Source organism: Gallus gallus, chromosome 23, assembly GCF_016699485.2.
Source record: "Gallus gallus isolate bGalGal1 chromosome 23, bGalGal1.mat.broiler.GRCg7b, whole genome shotgun sequence".
NCBI classification, from domain to species: domain Eukaryota; kingdom Metazoa; phylum Chordata; class Aves; order Galliformes; family Phasianidae; genus Gallus; species Gallus gallus.
The window spans coordinates 6,014,584-6,033,411 of NC_052554.1; the positions used below are offsets into that span (position 1 = coordinate 6,014,584).

General features: G+C 43.2%; 3 protein-coding genes across 7 annotated transcripts in view; 1 reads left to right on the forward strand and 2 right to left on the reverse strand.

Moving 5' to 3' along the window:
* The window catches only part of MYOM3 (myomesin 3), a 28,496-nt gene extending 21,373 nt beyond the window's left edge, over nucleotides 1–7,123 (reverse strand). The window contains exons 1-7 of one of the 2 annotated variants that reach the window (XM_025143143.3): nucleotides 7,089–7,123; nucleotides 5,140–5,274; nucleotides 4,904–4,978; nucleotides 4,071–4,230; nucleotides 3,667–3,824; nucleotides 2,446–2,541; nucleotides 1,670–1,758 (exon numbers count right to left, since the gene is read on the reverse strand). In XM_025143143.3, coding sequence (XP_024998911.2) covers nucleotides 1,670–1,758; nucleotides 2,446–2,541; nucleotides 3,667–3,824; nucleotides 4,071–4,230; nucleotides 4,904–4,978; nucleotides 5,140–5,246 — 685 coding nt within the window. In that variant the 5' untranslated portion in view covers nucleotides 5,247–5,274; nucleotides 7,089–7,123. Of the gene's footprint in view, nucleotides 1–1,669; nucleotides 1,759–2,445; nucleotides 2,542–3,666; nucleotides 3,825–4,070; nucleotides 4,231–4,903; nucleotides 4,979–5,139 lie in introns of both variants that reach the window. The other variant, XM_046903608.1, reaches the window with a different exon arrangement.
* Nucleotides 1–18,828, forward strand: part of GRHL3 (grainyhead like transcription factor 3) — a 119,102-nt gene that overhangs the window by 25,240 nt on the left and 75,034 nt on the right. The gene's annotated exons all lie outside the window — the stretch shown is intronic.
* IL22RA1 (interleukin 22 receptor subunit alpha 1) lies at nucleotides 10,415–18,358 on the reverse strand. 2 transcript variants are annotated; one of them, NM_001389540.2, is made up of 7 exons: nucleotides 18,140–18,358; nucleotides 16,299–16,431; nucleotides 15,438–15,616; nucleotides 13,940–14,124; nucleotides 13,330–13,465; nucleotides 12,989–13,110; nucleotides 10,415–11,500 (listed from the first exon to the last, which is right to left on the reverse strand). In NM_001389540.2, the coding sequence occupies exons 1-7, from the start codon at nucleotides 18,180–18,182 to the stop codon at nucleotides 10,520–10,522; spliced, it is 1,779 nt and encodes a 592-aa protein (NP_001376469.1). In that variant the 5' UTR covers nucleotides 18,183–18,358; the 3' UTR covers nucleotides 10,415–10,519. The 2 variants fall into 2 exon arrangements, with proteins under 2 accessions (NP_001376469.1, XP_040507652.1); XM_040651718.2 differs by lacking the exons at nucleotides 15,438–15,616; nucleotides 18,140–18,358 and having other exon boundaries at nucleotides 16,299–16,404.

Below are 18,828 nucleotides of genomic sequence, written 5' to 3' on the forward strand. Positions count from 1 at the left end.
TCCCTTAGTATTACTTTCATCCTTTCCTAAAACACCTCCAGGGTCTGTGACCCCACCACTCCCTACGCAGCCTGTGCCGATGCATCACCACACTTTCTGAGAATAATTTGTTCCCAGTATCCAACCTGAACCTCCCTTGGCACAACTTGAGGCCATCACCTCTCATCCAAATCATCAATATATATATTAAACAGGGCTGGCCCCAAAACCAACCTCTGGGGAACACCACTGATATGACCAGTTGCCAGCTGAATCCAACTCTATTTACTCTGAACCCAGCCCTCCAGCCAATTTTACCCAGCAAAGAGTGAATGACTGAGCCCAGAGACCCTCACCCTGGCACCAAGGCCATTCCAGACTGCGTGGGGCTGGGAGAAGGGGTGTGATCGGCCTGCCTGCAGCATGAGGAATGTTTCTAGTGGAGGAAGGATTAATGCCTTGGTATAGCCTCTATTTTCAGAAGGTTAAACACAAATAGCAAAAAGAAGAATCATATTACTAAGATAATATTGGACAGGGTCAAGGGAAAAGGAAAAGTGTGGGCCTCTCACCCACAGTCACAAGGAACATTTGCAAACTGTTCAGAATCAAGATCCAAGGAAGGACAGTTTAATCAGGTACTTAGCAATGAAAAGAGCAGACCCATCCAAGGATTTCTGGAATAGCTCATGGCCCTCATTCTGTCATTATGCCTGCCCTGATCCTAACAAACTACAAGAACACGTATAGAAGAGAAGCACTGCACGCATGGTAACATTTTTGTACTTCAGTGTTGGGGTGAGGGGACATTAGGAATCTGAGGAAGCTTAGAGATTTTGTGGGCTGATATACATCTACTTTGAGAATGGGTGAGTGTGTGCTATATATATTTTCAAGGGACATAGAATATAGGATTTGAAAGATATTATAAACAATATATGTATATAGGAAGTATAAACAGCCAAATTATGATTCTGTGAGATTGCATTGCACATTTCTTAAGGCATGATATAATTTCCCTTTTCAAACAGTCATAGTTTACTTCCTTCACCACATCTGAGTGTGGCTTACACCAGATCCCAAAGAGTCTGTGCCAGTTACTGTATTTGCTCTTGGTTACTAATGTGGAGAGGAATATGGTATTCCATGCAGTATTGCATCAAGAGAGCCCCCTGAAAGCCAACTGTTCACCAATTTCTTGCTTAACTTTAGAAATGCACCAGACTCCTTCTAGGAGTGCTACATATTCTATATGTTGTGTGTGTTTGTCTGTTTTATATCAGTCCAGATATATCCAAGTATCTAAATTTAGTACAATTTCAGTGCAGTGATAGGACAGCTGTGTCCATATGGAATCCAGAAGGTCTTGCCTGAGTCCAGAAGTGACTGAAGGGCCATATATCTGCTGTTGCATATTGGTTGGCAATAGCTAAGTAGTATTTCATGCAGTTGTGCTTTGCCTTCCCTAATGAATGAGAGGCATTCTCCTTTCTTATTAGCAGAGTGCTCACTTCTTTCTATTTTAATCTTTTTAATTATTATTTTTTTCCAGAGTGTTTGTATGGTTTTTAGTGATATAATATTTAGTACTGAAAATATTTGAAAGAATCTCAAGAATGTGAAAATTTTTTTGTGAATGTGAAAAAGCATTTTGTGAATGTGAAAAAGCAAAGGAACATTTTCTACTTACTCCTGACAAGCACTGTAGCAAACGAGTAAGCCTTGCCATACTGATTCTCAATTACAACACTGTATTCAGCAGAATCTTCCATGGAGCATCTGGGAAAAAAATATTTCCCATTCTTTTTAGGTTTCAGTCATTATACTTTATAGAACATATTCAGAGAGGTTCCCTTTAATCCCTAGAGTTGGAAGCAGACTTTTTTTTTTTTTTTTTTTTTTTTTTTTTCATTGAGAAGCTGCTTTTCCTGTTGGTTGGAAGGATTTCTTAGGGGTCAGCTCTTTTATCTTTTTGCACATGTAATAAGCAAGCAGAGACCCACCAAACACCAGATTCCAGTGAAGATATGCAGGAGAATTTATCACCTGTGTAGCTCACAGGGCTGCTGAACTACCATAATTGTAATCGTGTTGATCAGTCCCAAATCACATTGGTACTTCTTTTTTCTGTGAATTGCTCTTAATGTGCATGGCATTACCCTGAATGACAAAGTTTTGGTCATGCAAAAAAAAAAAAAAAAAACCACCACCACCAACAAAAACCACCAGAAGTAAAAATTAATGAGGCTGTAAGATTTTGGTAATAACAAATATTTAACCTTACAAACTGATGAGACTGCTTACTAATGGCAAAGGCTCAGCTCAAACACAATACGATGACGCCAAGCTGGGTCAGATTCCAGAGCAGCTCTCTTTTTTTCTAGCATATAGAAAGTGTTTGTTCCAGGAGAGTGAGTCTTATTCAAGTAAAATAAACCTCTCCAAAGACAAGAGCATACACTTTACCTGCTGATGCGCAAAGTCAACATCCCAAACTTGTTTTTGATCTTGTATTTTCCTGCTGGGGCTAAACGGAGGTCAATGGGGACTCCATTTTTATACCTAGTTGAACACACAGGTGACATGAGAAAGGGATGAAGAGACTGACTGATGCGATTAGCACTTCCTTTTAAAGCTCGCGATGTCTAACACCACAGAGGCACAAAAGAGGAGTAGAAAGCTGGTCACATCTCTCTTTTACTGTTTTCATCCCAAATCAATTTGGAGCAGCCTTGCAGCTAACCTACAATCCACCCTAAGTTTACATGCATTTCTTCTCTAAGCCTGCTTGAAAACTGCCTGTAGGCTATTCTGCCCTGGTTTTTTTCTTCCTCCTCTTATGCTCTTTGCTTTGCAGGTCATTTGAGGGAGTTTGAGGCAATGTCTCTTGCTTCCTTTTGTCAACTGGAGATGTGTGGGAGGTTCTTATTCTCTTTGCTCTTTGAATAATTCAAAGAGATTGTTCTGAAATCATAAAACCATTAGGGTTGGAAAAGATCTCTAAGGTCATCTAGTTCAACCATCCACCTACCACCAATATTGCCCACTAAGCCATGTCCCTAAATACTACATCCATCCTTTCCTTTAAAACCTCCAGGAACAGTGACCCGACCACCTCTCTGGGCAGCCTGTGCCAGTGCTTCACCACTCTTTCCAAAAAGAAATTCTTCCTAATATCCAACCTGAACCTCCCCCAGTACAACTTAAGGCCATTCCCACTTGTCCTCCTTATCAGGAGTTCTGATAGTACCAGTGTTATCTGCCTGCAAAGTCATTAATAATTCAAATGTTTGCATACTTAGAACTTTTCAAGGGAGGAATGGTCAATGACATTAACATTTCTTTCTGTCCCTTGACTATTAATGGTAAATGTAGCACTTAAATCTGAGATTGCCCACAGGACAGAGTATGTAGCACCAAGGGAGGCATGGAGATCAACATGTCAGTCCTGTCTCAAAGGAGCCCCATAAGACTGTCCACTCTCTTGAGGACCCACTGAGTACTTCACATCTTCACTAGTCCTAGTAGTGGAATTGGAGAAGGGATCTAAACTGAAACTCCGTGATCTGTTAAGCTCTCCCTTTCTTCTGTCAGGACACAGATGTTACCGCTCTGGTTGCCTCCTGACTTGCACACAGACTTTTTAGCCATGCTGGCAGCATGAGCTATCGGCATTGACTGACATACCAGGTCACCTGTGGCAGTGGGGAAGCCAGGACTGTGCATGTCAGTGTCACTTCCATCCTCTCCCAGACTGCGTGTACTCTGAGGGGGATCCAGAACATAGGTGCTCGACCCGAACACAGCTCAATGTATTCCTTCTCTCTGTGTGCCTTTTCTACAGCCTGTGACAAGGACAGACTAAATAAAGGCAGTGGAAAGAGATTGTTTTCCAATTACACAAATTCTCTTACATAAGGGACATGTGTGATAATCCTTCAGTGGCAGAGATGCAAGGGCTTGTCCTTATTGCTGACAGTACTGAGGTGGTCCCATCACCTGACTAGGTTTGGTATTCTCTCCTGAATGATGGTCTTGGAAATTACAACCATGTAGGCATTTCTGCTACCAATAGAGATATCTGATCTGACCTTCCTCCGAAGCGCTCTCCGGTCAGCTCTCACACGCAGCAGTCTGCAGTTCTTAATAACCTCCTCTTCCAACTTTTCCATCTCGTTCCCAAAACAAACTCTCTTCTGTCCCCTCTGCTCAAGCTCTAAGATGGCAGCTTCTCTTCTTAGCTTGTAATTCCTGCAACAGAGTGTGTAAAAAGCTGACAAAAGTTAGGATGATGCTCTTTCTTTTATTTTGATCTTTTTGTTTTGTTGTTTTATAGTACATATTTTTGGTTAAATTCAAGCAAGTGTCAAGGATAGAAATATCAATTTGTATGTCATACGTAGTATGATGTCAGGCAATTGTGCGTCACAGAAACCAACAGAGCTACCATGAGTTATAATGCTTTAATGGCACATAAAGGGGATCTGCTATAAATCACTTCTAATCACATATGGAGAGCTGGCAGAAGAGCTAAAGAGAGGAGAGATGCTGCTAACTACTTGTGTTGTTCATACGTCATAGAAGGATGGATAGCAGGACCAGTGCCAAGATTTTCTATAAAAGAGGATGGAGTTCCACCTGTCACCATTATTTGTTAATTTGAATCTGTATTTTCCATTTATTCCCATGAAATACTGTTTCTCTTAAGCTCTTGCTTTTGAGAAGGGTAATGTTACTCAGCAGCACAGGAACCAAGGGAATATAATTTAGTTTCCTGCATTTTCCAATGGTGTTTTTCAAAGCAAAACCTCTTGATTGAACCGGGTCTTTTTGCGTCCAATGAAATGAGTTGGAACCTGTGACCCCCACCGAAAGGTGATATTGGACACAATGCTTGTTTTTGTTATAGTGATTTTTGACTTACCGTGGTGTTTCAGAGGCCAAGGCAAGGGCAGCTGCTATGGATAACTCCGAAAGGCTGAAAGTTTCTTCTTCCTCACTTCCAGAGATGGATGCACATAAAAAGAATCCAGACAATTGCCCGTAATTTCATAAATTAAACATTCAACAAAGCTATGAGTGTTCGGAACTGAGTGCAATGCTTCAGAAAGTCCCGTGTGGACCTGATTTACTCAGACCATCCCTAACTCTGTGCCTTACCTGGTTTTGAACCTTTTTTTGCTAGTCATGGAGGTCATCTGCAACCTCTGCTGCCTCTCCTCCTTTTGTTCTTCCTCTCTGTGCTGGAAGAATGTTTGAGTTCCCATGATGTGAAGTCAGAGGCAAACTTTCTTGCTGGAATGGAATAAAACATAAAGTGACTTTCAAACAAGGCAGCTGAACAAAGTCCCCTTCAGTTAACATTATCTCCTTACTTTGCTTTGACATTCAAATGTCGTGAATGAAAGTTCATGTAATATCACCTTCTGTCATTTGAACTAAGAAAGAGATGTTCTGTGACCCATCAGCAGAAAGTGGACTCAGACAAATAAATTAATAAGTCTTTAAAGGTGGCTGAAGTTTAAACAGAAGAGTAAGCAAGCGGCGTTCTATGGGCTGATCTGTTTTCCAAAGGCTGATGCTCTAAAGCCACTGGATATTCTTCCAGGGTGTTCCATTAGCTCAGACCCCCAATATAGCATACAGGCAAGTGAGGAGAACCATGAAAAGGGAGATGAGAGGAATACTGATGATCAGGGATAAAGTAAAGTACAGAACATCAGATAGTGAACTACGCATGGAAAGTTTAAAATATAAGCAGATTTTCAGTCTGGAAACTATGTTGTGAGGAGATTGGATGCCAAATAGCCTGTGCCCTGTCATCCAGACTGTGATTGCACTGTGTTCTGACCCTGCCTGGATGTGGCAGAGGTTGGATCATACAGTGCTGCTGCACCAAACTGCTGCAAATCAAAGCTGCTGACAGTTACAGCGAGTACTTCAGCGGGTATGCTTTATCCAGTCCTGTGGATGCACCCCACGGAACCACTTGTTTCTCCCTGGAAATAATTGGTGATGGTCTCTGGGCTCATTGATTCTTGCAGCATAACTCACTGTGCCTTAAAACATCACGGAGGGTCTCACAGGACCCAGGATGAGGCTGTGCTTTCCCTCTCATCCTTTCTATTTCTTTCCACTTCAGCTGTTTACAGGTGATACTTGTCTTATGCTTATGAGTGAGCTTTGCTATTGCCAAAATGAAAAAAATGCCGTATTTTATGTGCATTTCTTGGGGCTTAGAGATAAGAGAGCATCTCGGTTTCATCCTGTTTCAGTGCACTGATTTTTAGATTCCAGCTCCAAATCATCTCATTTTGTGCTGTGATACCAGCAGCTCTTGGGGCAACATCAGGTTGTGCAGGCAGTGACTCCAAAGAATTCATACATAATAAATATGACAGCCCCACATCTCTGACAAGCATTCTGATTTTCTGTCAAAGTAAACAAACAGTGCAAGACCAGCCCATGGAGAAGCACAGCTGTATGGCAAAGCACTGTTCTGGTTAGAGTAAAATATCCCCAAATGCAGACGAAAATACAGATTTCCTCAGTAGATGGTGACTTTGGCTGAAACAAAGAAGCTCTGGCAAGTACAAAATACAGGATAATAAAACGAATCTTTACGGAAAAAAAATCTTTTTATTTCCCAAAGTATGACTCTCTTCAGGACTATTTTGGCTGCAAAATGACTGCAGGGCATCATATCTTTGCTTCCACCTAAACAAACAGTTACCATTCCGAGGTTAGTTTTAATATATACTATTTTCTATTTTTTTCCCGGGAATTTTCCAGTGCTCTATAATCTGGTGTCTGTCGCAAAGCAATAGAGTTCTGAGCTGTTCAAATATACATTTTTCAATCCATATATATGCATTTTCCTTAACAAAACAACAAAGCAGAATAGATTTATGCGAGCAAACATGAATTAAAACTAGTTTCCTAAGCACAACACTGGAAAAAAAGCAACAACACTTCAAAGCAGATCAATCACAAAGCACAACCCACCCCTGAGGGGCAATGCAAATAAAGGGATCGTACAAAGATGCTGCTATAAAAATGTTTAAAATCCTGCTGTAAACCGGAGTTTGTTTGCAGATAAATCAACTTACCCTATGAAGACTACAGTGAGAGTGCCTGTCTCCACAAAAGAGAAAGGACAAAGGAGTGTTTCCTATTCCCTGTTGATGACACTAAGAATGACTCTCCCCAAAAGAATGTTCCCCATGTTGGAGTGCCCATCCTCAAGTCTTAAATATAGCATCCTGCCATGCCATCGCTGTGACAATGGGGAGACCCATGCAGGGCTGCCTGAGCTGTTTACTGCGATGACAACTAATTGCAGACTGATTTTTAGGTCAAGCAAATTATTGCCATTGCCAAGTGATGCAAAGAATGAGAGGTGCCTCCAAAATTTGGGTATCTGAACATTGTATTATTCTCTGCTTCTTTAGGATAGAAGCTCACAGAGGAATGAAAATTAATTATGAATGCTTTGACCTCTTCTAGGAATTTCCCTTGGTTCGACACTACCATTGCTGCATAATGGACTGAAATCATTTATTTTGACATCTCTTTAGTGAATGCCAACCCCAGCTAAATCATGTCAGTGTATTGTTAGATCAGGGTCAACACCAGCTTTTATGTTTCAGCTGGGTACGACTATTATGTGTTCCTCATAACAAGTAAATGAAGGTTTGATTGTGGGAGAGAGTCATTCTTAGTGTCATCAGTGGGGAAAATGAAATGCTCATTCTCAAAATAAAAACACTCATTCTGAAAAGACAAAGATTTACATGCACTACGTGGGCAACTAGCCCATGACCGGGGATTGGAAGGGGGTGATCTTGAAGGTCCCCTCCAACCTAAGCCATTCTATGATTTAAGTCCTCCAAACCAGTGAGTGTAAGGCTACTGCTTTGCACTATGATCCGGCTGCTGTGCAAGTTCTTTCATGCAGCTCTGCTGCATTATTCCTCTCCATCACAAGCAGTGATATTTAGGCCACAGTGATGCCAGAGGGAAGCTATAAAGTCTGTCCTAACCTGGTCTTAATGCTCAACTCTGCCTCATCCCATCTCCAGAATTTGGAGCGCTCCATTTGTTCCTTCAGTATGATTTTTGTCAAGAAATGCATCAGAAAAGTACTCCGTGATTTCGAGTGTCTTCAGATAGTTCACCTCCCAGTGCCAAAACAACTGACTCGGAGAATGTGAGCTTCACTCCAGTGATACGCAAAGCTCCCCGGGTTGCTTGGAGCAGGGCTGCTGGCATGGGAGCAGCTCAGTGACAGCTCCCCAATTTAGCTGAGAAGACAAAGGGCAATGCTCCGCTCTAGGGTTACAGCTGCCACCTGCTGCGCTGCCATCCCTGGGACAACTGGAACTGCAGTGCACACTTGTCACCGTCATGACATCTGCTCGGGAATAAGCATGATCTGTGTTGTGAGGTAGTGCTGCTTTTCGTTATCTGGAGCTATCAGTGCTGTTATCTGGGAAAGTCAAGAGGAACAAAGAACAGTCCCTTGTTTGGTACAGATGGTTTGCATGGCATGACCTTTGAAACAGCATTGAAACCATGCTGTTTATCTAAATGTGTTCTTACATGGAATGGGAACGAGATAATTAGATCCTACCAGAGCTGTTGGCTGTGATGCATTTTGAAGCAAACAAGGCGATCGATTTTATTACGAAAAGCAATTAAGTGGAAGGCAATAAGGTCAGCACATAGAATCACAGAATGGCTGAGGTCGGAGAGACTTTCCCTTCCCTTCTCTTCCCTTTCCCACCATGCTGCCAATTCTGACTCTGAACAGAAAACTGTTCCACAACATGAGCCAAAATATTGGCATTGTGGCATTTGATGATTCCCTGAGTAGCCTCCTTGGGAATGTTGTTGACACAAGATATGTCACCTGTGGCAACTCTGGATAAAGGAACAGGCATCACTGGTTTGAAATGCAGACTCCCCAGGGGGGTTAGGAGGGCAGAGTGTTACCCTGGGGCCTCTGACAACCTTTTGACCTCATATGACGCGGCCATAATGCTTTCATTGTTACTAATGCTGGAGCCAGGGGCTGAATCTTTGCCTATAAATTTTGACATTTCTAAGATTACTCTTTCAATCCTGGGCTGAATCATCACAAGCTCTTCATACAGCTACAGATTATTTGCGAAATTACACACACAAAAAAAAGTGGAATTTAACATTTAGCCTCAGCTTCTCTGAGAACACCTGATTTTTGCTTCTGGTCAGCCTTTCCCTAGCAGTGCTTTTCAGTTGAGTACTTCCTCATCCCCTTCTAAATTGCTTGCTCTTATTTCTGGTTTCAGTTCTCCTGTAAACCTGAGGTCATCAGACACTTGCACTTTTCACCACATCAGTGGAAACCAACAGCCTGAACTACACTCTGCTTTCAATGAAAAATGATTACTGCTTCCATCCCCCAGATAAATACCATTCTGCTTTTGGTAACAGTGCAGAGCTAAAGGAGCTCAGTTTAAATTGGTTTGGGTTCATTTCAGCCCTGGACATGGTGTGTTGGTCACAGGAGCAAAGGAGGGCTCTGCAATTGTAGGTTCCTCTCCATCATTCCAATGGAGAGCATTCCTCTTTGGTAGTAAAGGATGAGAGGAGGCAGCACAGCACCTCCCTGGTCTCCTGTGTAGGTCACTGGGTGTCATGCACTCAAAATTTGTTCAGGGTTCATGGGGCTGAGCCCAGATTAGTGCAAATCCCAGTGTTCCTACCTATGTGGAGTGGGAGCCTTGCTGCCTTATCCCCGAAGTTCTCAGGGGAAGAAGAGAATGTAACTATTTCATCAGAAAGAAATGAGCAGCAGCTGAAAAATATGCATTAGAACTTGGCTAAGACCACATCATTCTGTTGTGGAGATGAAAAAGGCTTTATCTTTCTAGAAGCACTGAAGAACATAGCAGGGCATTGCACATTCTGTTTCTTAGAACTGCTACATTAGGAGCTATTGCCCCAGTTTCAATGACTGCTTTGAAAGCAAAGTCCATTCTGTGAAGCAGCCAATTGTTTTGCAAGAATCATAGATGCGAGAGTAGAACACCAATTTCTGTTTCTTTCTTCCACTGTAGTACGTTATATTTAATTCTTTCAGCTTTGCACATCTGCACTTTAATTTCTTCAGAGGCTGAGTTTGTTTTGGACCTGGAGGTTTGGTGTTGGTAAAGAGCAGATGTTTCTGCCGTGAACTCAGCTAAATCTTCAGGAAACTGGATCTGGAATCAGAACTTGAATCTTAACTCAGCTTTAGAGTAGTGCAATTCATAAGCAATCTGAGGAATACCAGCAGACTAAAGATGTACTAATTAAGTGAAAAGATACAGTATCATAGTATAATAGGAAGTAATTACATTAGTAAGATACTTATGTCTGTGATGGCACCATAGTGGAAACTGTTAGCGCTGCATTACATACAAGACAAGACTATCTGCATTTATTTGCATGTGCTATTTGCAGGACACACTTCTATTTCATACAAACAGAGTCTGGATTTTAATATCATTAACTCTCCTTAACAAAATTCTGTGTTTTCATCTGCTTGATCCCACAGTACTTTTAAGTTCAGGTCTTTGAATAGTGTAGTGAGAGAAATGCCATTTCTGTACTCTGAGGTAGTGTCTTGGGACACAACATTGTCCAGTTTCATGCAGTTTAACTCCTGTGCTGCTTCCCAAGTTTCCTGAAACTGCACTTTATTTTCAGAATCTGGTGACACCCACCACTCTGTGTTCTCCCCAGGGAGGTTGTTACCATTGCTGACTGAGAGGAAGTGAGCTGCTGATGGCCGTGACTGGGATTCATCATCTTGAGCACAGTCTGTGTCAACTGTCACCGAAGACAGTAACAGTGGCAGTTCTGCTGTCTGTTGTCTATAGCATCCTCCTTGCTCCACTGAAGGCAGCAGCAGCTGTGGCAGATGTTCTTCACCTTCAGCCCCATCAGTCCTCAACAGCAGTTGCTGTATTTGCTGAGGGCTCCCATGTACAAGAGCTGAGTCTCTCATGGCACTGCTGTCCCACAGTGCCACGTTTGGCTGCTGCTCTCTGTAATTCCAACAGCTGCAGCTTTTGCCCAGTGTATGACTGATGAGCTTCCCACCAGCAGAGCTATCTGACAAGACTTCCTTTAGCAACTGGTTTGGGAGGAAGTTATTCTTGTTGCTGTGGTCTATGCCATCGACACACACACCATAGGTCATGGGGAGGTTGGCAGTGCTTTGCTCGGAGGTCTGAGGAGCATATCCAGCAGGAGCTGCGCTCACTGAGCACAGCAGATGAGCACCCTGGAACACCGATAGGTTGTCTTGCTGCTGGTAGGTACCTGATGATGGATGGAATGGTTGTGGCAGCTCCAGTGCTTTGTCCAAACATTGGCCTACCTGTGAGAACTGCGCTTCGGGGATGAGAAGTGAAGGTTTGGATACATTTATAGGCTTTATAATGTGTTCCACTGTCAGAGTTAGAGGCTGGAATGATGAGAGCCCTCTGAAGTCCTGTTGAAGTAGACAGACAAACAAGAGTTATCAGCAAGAACTCCGTGACTTTGAAGATCTGCTTAAGTGTCCTAGACATTCCCTGTTCATCACAGAGGATTTGGACCAGATGACCTGTAACGGTCCCTTCAAACTCAAACAATTCCAACTCAAACAATTCTATGAGTCTATGAAATTTTCTTTGGAGAGACACCAGTAAGAGCCAGCAACCACCACCAGGCATTTGCCATGCTGATGCAAGGAATGATGTGCGATGAGCACTGTCTGGGCTGAATCCAGGGCGTGGGGAAAGCGCCGTGCAGGGCTGACTCACATGGTGGCAAATCGCTGCACGTATTCTGATCATTGGCTAAATGCAGCCCTGCAAGCAGCAGAAAATATGCAGACATGCTTTCCATTGTGATACAGAATTTTGAGGGTAGGTTTCAAGGTGGCCAAAAAAAGTATCAATTTATACTTGCAACTCCATTTTCAGTTGACTTAAATACATGAACTATTTCCAAATGGAACGTATAGAGTTGCAATCAGATGTAGCTCAAAAATCTGATCATGTCTCTTTGCCAGACTTTCACAACCCCTCTTTTACTAGAGAGAAATACCTCTCACTTCACCATCATGTCTTATTTGTAGCATTGCCTTTTGGCAGTAAGCACATTTGTGAACAATTGTTGTCAAGGATGAAGTGCAGGAGGAGTAAAATTTCATCAAAAATCTCTGATGAACACCATGAGAACTGCACTCACTGCCATCAAACCAGGGACTGATACGTCAGTTTCTCAACAAAGAGGTCCCATATCCCACTGGTTTTATGGTTTTGTTGCTCTCTTTTTTTTGATGTTTTAAAACAAATATTAAAAGTTAAATTTTATTACTTATATACATTGTTTTATATTTAATGAGGGCTGCTCTTAAAGTAATGCCTCCTATTTTATGATGTCAGCCCCCCAGTGTCAGAGGCGGATGTTGGTGGTATGGCAGTAGAGGCTGAACCTTCCCACCAATATGCCATTCCATTTCGTTGCCCTGAGACAGACAGCAGCAGAGGGACAGTGTGATAGAATGACATCTGGCACTGAAGTGCAAATGAAGCAAATGGTGGAATTGAATTCCTCCGTGTGGAAAAAACTATGCCCACTGACATTCAGTGGCACTTGTGAGCATTTAAGGAGATCCAACAGAGGATGTAGCACAGAGAGGCAGTATCTGCTGCACTTTAGCAGTGGTGGCAGCAACAGTGGGGTACCTCTGCTAGTGTAGGTTTTTATATGTTAGCAGTGGTGGCAGAAACAGTGGGGTACCTCTGCTAGTGTAGGTTTTTATATGTGTCCTGAGACAATTCCTGTTCACTCAGCGCAGCCCAGGCAAGCCAACAGGTTGGACACCATAGCCTAGACAATGCCATTGCCTGCTCATGCATCCTCCCCAACTAGCAATGCACACAGTCCTGAGCATTTCAAAGATTTGCTGTAGTGACTTAAGAACACTCACCAAAGACATAGGCTGTGCACTGTGTTGTTTGATGTACTTATAGATCACATAACCAAGAGCAGCAAATACCAGCCCAGCACAGAATCCAAGGGCCACAAAGCAGTAGAAGAGCCACGTGTTATCTGGTCAATGAAGGAAAGAACAAGGAGAAAATGTAGTGTCAGAACTGTTGTATGGAATCATACAAATGATCATAGGTTGCACTGGACAAGAATTTTAAACTAGCATTTCTTCAACGCCTCTGTAAAGGCTGTGTTATTTTATAACAGCTGAAAATTGGTCTCTTCTGTGTACCCGGTACCCCAGAAAGACTTTTAGTTGAGCAGAATTAACAGCCTCACCTGGCAGTGTTTTAACCCAAAATACTTGAGATTTGCTGCTTCTCTCAAGGAGATATAGATGCACTGTTCCATTATACTCAGTGTCTGGATCCAGATTGGAAACTTCAAATTCTTTGTTATGCTCATTCTTCTTCCACTATTTAAAACAAAAGCAAATTCTGTATGTCAGAAAGATTACATGCATACAATTTCCTAGACTCAGACTGCAAAATACGGCATATTTTATTCACTAATAAGGTGCTACAGGAAATGATAATTCTGTATAGTTCTAAACACACAGTTTCCTTTCCACTATTACTGTATTTAGTTTTTGCATTTCAATTCATTGAGATTAGAACTACATCCCTTGCTTTTCCAGTCTCTGTCAGGTTCACTTCGGGCTACTTATACTGTTGAACTCTGTCTTCTTTTCCAAATTATCAGAGAAATGCTTAAAGTTCCTCTTGTCTGCTGAATGTCAAAGGCTTAGAGTTCCCCCTGTGGAAAAATCCCCTGTGGGATTTCTGTATGTCAGAAATCACATCCATCGTGTATCAGTTTCGATGCCCTTCTCCACCTGATGCAAAATGTGATCTACAAAAGTGCTTCATGCCCTGAGGTTGTCCGTTACCTTTTGATGCGTCCTTTGGTTGAATATTGTTAAGTGATAATCAACAGTGCTAAATTTGCTGTAAATGTCCTCTATGTTTAGCTGGTGGCCATCCTCACCTCTCAGCGGCGTATAAGGGGAATGTATAAGAAATTTTATGGACCGTACATGAGGAATACACTCCACTTCTGGTGCTCCAATAATAGCTAGAAAATACAGAACAGAAAGCATCGGCTGTTTAGACTGAAGCCGATAGGTTATCAGGTTTTGAATCTATCTTATACATGTACCCCAGTCTGTAAGTGATGATGTCTGCTTATATACAAAAAAGGTTTCTGATCTGTTTTGTTGGACACAGGAAAAATAAGGAGACAGGAGATGCTGTCTTCTCTAAGGGTTCTGCTGCCTACAGCCAATGTTTGTCTCTGTAAATTCTTCCCCAAGGCTTTTCCTTAGGTCCAAGTTCTCACTGTTTGTACGCTGGTTCCCTTTCCTTCACGTGCATGTGATGAATGTCAGATCACATCACAGGGCACTGCTGCCTAAATCCCTGTTCCTACTTCAGATTTTGTCTTTAGGGCTGTTCAGCTCTTGTGTATCTACACTCATCTGCAGTGAAAGGTGTGGGCAATAATGAATGTTTAAACAGAGGTGTAATAATCTATAGCACAATGTTTAAAAGCAGCATTCAGTACTCCTTCAAGGATGTGTAGCTTAAAGAAGTCAAAAGAATGGATCAGGGGAGTAGGATCACTTTACTGGGATTGCTAAGGCTTATGCTGCAATAGAAAGAGAATGTTTAATGATCAGAACAATGATATGGCTCTTTCATGGCTATCTGTGCAAAGATGTGAAGGCCCTTCACTTCTGTTGACTGTTACTGAGTCCTTAAATTATTCTTGACACATGCAGTGGAAAAATTTCAGACAGAGAGTCAGCCAGAGATCTTCCAGAGGCTTTGCTGTGTGTCTGGTACAGCCCGCTTGGCTGTTGGGAGCCTGGAGCATCCATTGGACTGGCTGCTTGTTTGCTGGAGTTTATGTTTCGTGGCTTTGATGTCCATATTACTGGCTGGGCTCAGGGTGCCCATCATCTCTCTTACTAAGCTCCCCTGCCACTCTTCAACCTTAAGACCAGCTCTTCCTCTAAAGACAAGATGATATTCTCCTGTAATTGCAGCTGGGTGCCAGACCTCAGGGGTCCTGCCCATGTGCTTGTTTGCTGCTTTGCCCAGCAAATCTTCTTCATAGCATCATAGAATCACAGAATGGCTGAGGTTGGAGGGGACCTTAAAGTCTATCCACTTCCAACCTCCTCCACTTCCAGCCATGGGCTGGATGCCCCTGAGAAGATAGGGCTTCCCAGGGCCCCATCCCACCTGGCCCTGAACACCTCTTCAGCCCTGGAAAGCTTTCACTCCCTCCCTAGCAAGCACAGGATCTTGCAATACTGAAATTGGAGGAGACATGATCCTAAACATCAGCGAGACTTAGGATGAATCCCCAGCAGTGGTACATACTCTCTTTTCTGGGTTCAAATCTCTCTGAGCGCACCCAGTTGGAGGAGCAGCGGTGGCCGGTAGCCCTCACCCTGGCGTAGTAATGCTCTGTGAAGTTCTCTGTTTCATGAGTGAGATTGCAGAAGGGCTGTGTGATGCTCTGGCACTCCCGCTTGTTAAGCCAGGCTTTCTCTCCATACCTTTGACAGGACAAAAAATCTTTCAGACTGTTTGGTAGAGCAGATGCAATACAGTCCTTCAGAATGATGCAGACAGGCTGCTCTGCCAACTCTCAGTAGTTTTAAAATTCATTATTGTAATTAGCAAGTGGCCGGGAATTAAATAGCAGTAACCCTCCCCCTGGGTACAGCCCGTAATCCATTCCCATTGGCACTTCTGCATGGCTATTGCTTTGAGGAAGGACAGCTTATTTCAAGGCACACATATACAGGAGCATCCTGCGAGCCAGTGACTGCTGGGCTCCATGCTCAGCTCTGTCACCCAACAACTGCGTGCAGATTTGCTGCTGAGTTTGCAGACCTACCCAAATGCAACAAAACTATGATGTAGTAGAGGAAGGCAATTGCTATTTCTGGCACTTATGGACTGGGAAACAGCAGAACAGAGAGAAGTAAGTTGCTGAAGGAAGAATGTTATTCTGGAGTAAAGCTGTCACGGTGTAAAAGTATTGCTTAGCTAAGCACCATCTGCCGGTTTAAATAATCCTATCTTTTACTGAGTTCTTGTCTAAGCAGAACCATTTCTGTAACAGCAAAACAAGCAGCAGAAACAGCAACATTGGCTTTTCTTTCATGGCCCTCTTCTCTGAGAAAAGTGGCCATAAAACCCACCAAATCCCCAAAAGACGCAAACTTCACATACTGTTTATACTGGACATCAAATACAGTGCCAGGAAGGATATCTGCTTCAGTTTCCCATGTTAGGATATTCTCAAAGTTTGTAGAAGAAAATGCCACACGTTTCAGACATGACGACCTCTCTGTAGTCGCAATGCCTATGGTAACAAAGAAACCGATGTTAAAATGCATATTCTGGCACCTCAGCCCTCAGATGAACACGAATCCAGGGGTGCTCAGCCCTTTGATGAACAGAAGTACCAGACATCCCACTCCCAGTTTGCTAAAGGGGGGGCTGCAAAGCAGAAGCTTGAACAGAACTTGGATCCTGGGCATGCTGCCGTGTAGGCCTTGCAGATCACTGGCTCATCCCAAAGGAATGTAAGCCAGGAATTTATATAGAAGGGCCTCAAACCGAAGAGTCAAAAAGAATGCAGGAGTGCCTTATCGGGTTTCTCTTAAAGCAGCTGAGTGGCTGGAAAATGAAAAACAGGCTGATTTCAAGGCTAGATTCATGTCTAGGAATGCCACTGCTTTCTGCCCAGACTCAGGGAAGTAATGTGCTGAGATCAGTTTCACACCACTGTGGTTATGACAGCCATTAACCTCCCACAGTCTATGTTTTATGGGATGGAGACTGCCTGTGCAGAGTGACATGCCAAGGACCTGGGGCCTGGACTCTGCTCTGGGTGTGCCGGAGTGAAGCACACAGCTCTCTGGGCTCCCTGCAGCCCTTGGCCTGTCAGGGGCGGTGGGTTCTGGCTTTGCTAAGCAGCAGTGTCTGCTGTGCCTGATAAACACATAGAGCACAGCAGGACTGCATTCCACCTGCGACACACTGACACGTCCTGGAGAAGCTGGGTTCTGTTCTGTCATGGGAACACACAGCACAGAATTTCCTGAAGGAGGATTCATAAAACCTAACTGGGACAGTAACCTTCAGAACTGATAAGCTCTGTAAATTTGAACTATAGGCAAGTCCTCAAAGCTACACAGCACATACATTACTCTTAACTCTTGCTTTGCAGTGTCAACCGACTCCTTGAAATAGTATGGGCTTCAGCCTGCTCTTGCTGGAAAGGAGCAGCCCCCTTATGGCATTTGTAAATCGGTACATACCCACCATCCCTGAAAAAAAAGTAGTGTGCTAAGCAGGTAGAAGCAACAACATTTCACATATAGGAAAATTTATAACCAGAATGGAGGTGACCTGGACAAGATCCTTTCAGTATTTAAGAGGGGATATAAGAAGAAAGGGGACAGAATCTTTAGCAGGGTCTGTTGTGATAGGACAGGGGAAATTGTTTCCAACTAAAAGAGAGGAGATTCAAGATCTAAGAAGGAAGTTTTTTACACTACAGACAGTGAGGCATTGGCACAGCTTTCCCAGAGAGGTGGTCATGCCCTGTGCCTGCAGACATCCCAGGTCAGGGGATGGGGCTCTGAGCACTGATGGAGCTGCAGGTATCCTAGTGTGCTGCATGGCACCAGGTGACCTCAAGGGTCCCTCTAACTCCAACAATTCCATGATTCCACGATTTGTTTGTATCTCTCTTAAAATCAGAGCTGTTCTTCTGTTCACATGCCTCACTGCATAAGACACAGGGGACTGAAGTCAGTAAATATCCTTTACACCTGTAGGATTCAGCTTATATCAGTGGCAAACACTTTGGATTGAAGGAATCTTTTCTTCTCTTTGAAAATATTAAAAGATGAGAACAACACTGCAGAGAGCTTTTGGACAGTCTTGAATGACAGCTCATTCTCTAGGTCTTACTTCAGGAAACACAACTAAACTACCAACCCCTAATACAGATCCAAACTGAAACAACCACCATCAGAGAGAGGAGAGAAGCCAGGACTTACCGACCACTGAACACGCAGCCAAGACGACCAGAAGTTTCTTCATGAATAGCAGTGCAAGGCGGGCTGGGAGAGTAGGCAGTCAGTCCAGTGTGCTGGTGAATCACCTTTTACAACAGCTAAATTCTTGTTTGTGAGGCCAGGTTGGATTTGTTGCTCAGTAACAGGCTGCAGAGCTGCTGTCCTGCCTACATGCTCATCTGAGATCACCAGCAAAAGATCTTCACGCATGTGTGAGCACATAAAAGAGCATATACGGGACAAACAGGAACACTCCTTCTGAGTATACACACGTAACTGTACAAAGGTGCACAAGCCACAGGCTTAGAAAATCCCCGTCTTTTTTTCTTGAAAGAGAGCCAAATGCCATTTTCCTGATAAAGAGCTTCCTGACTAAAGGCCCTCGTTGAGATTTTTCAGTTTTGGAGCTTGTTTTTCTGGTTGGATAGCTTTAACTTTTTAAAACTCCAGAAGTGAATACTTACTGCTGTGCACATAGCTGGTATTATGACTGCTGCAAACAACACACCTATTTCCCTAGGAAATACCTTTGGATATTTTCCTGAAATGAAAGTCAAAGCAGATCAGTAGTTTTTAAGCTCTGCTGTTATTCATACTGGGTGTGAATGGGAGCGAAATGACTCACACAGCCCTGCTGCACCTGGCAGAGCACAAATCAGGTCTGCCAAGGC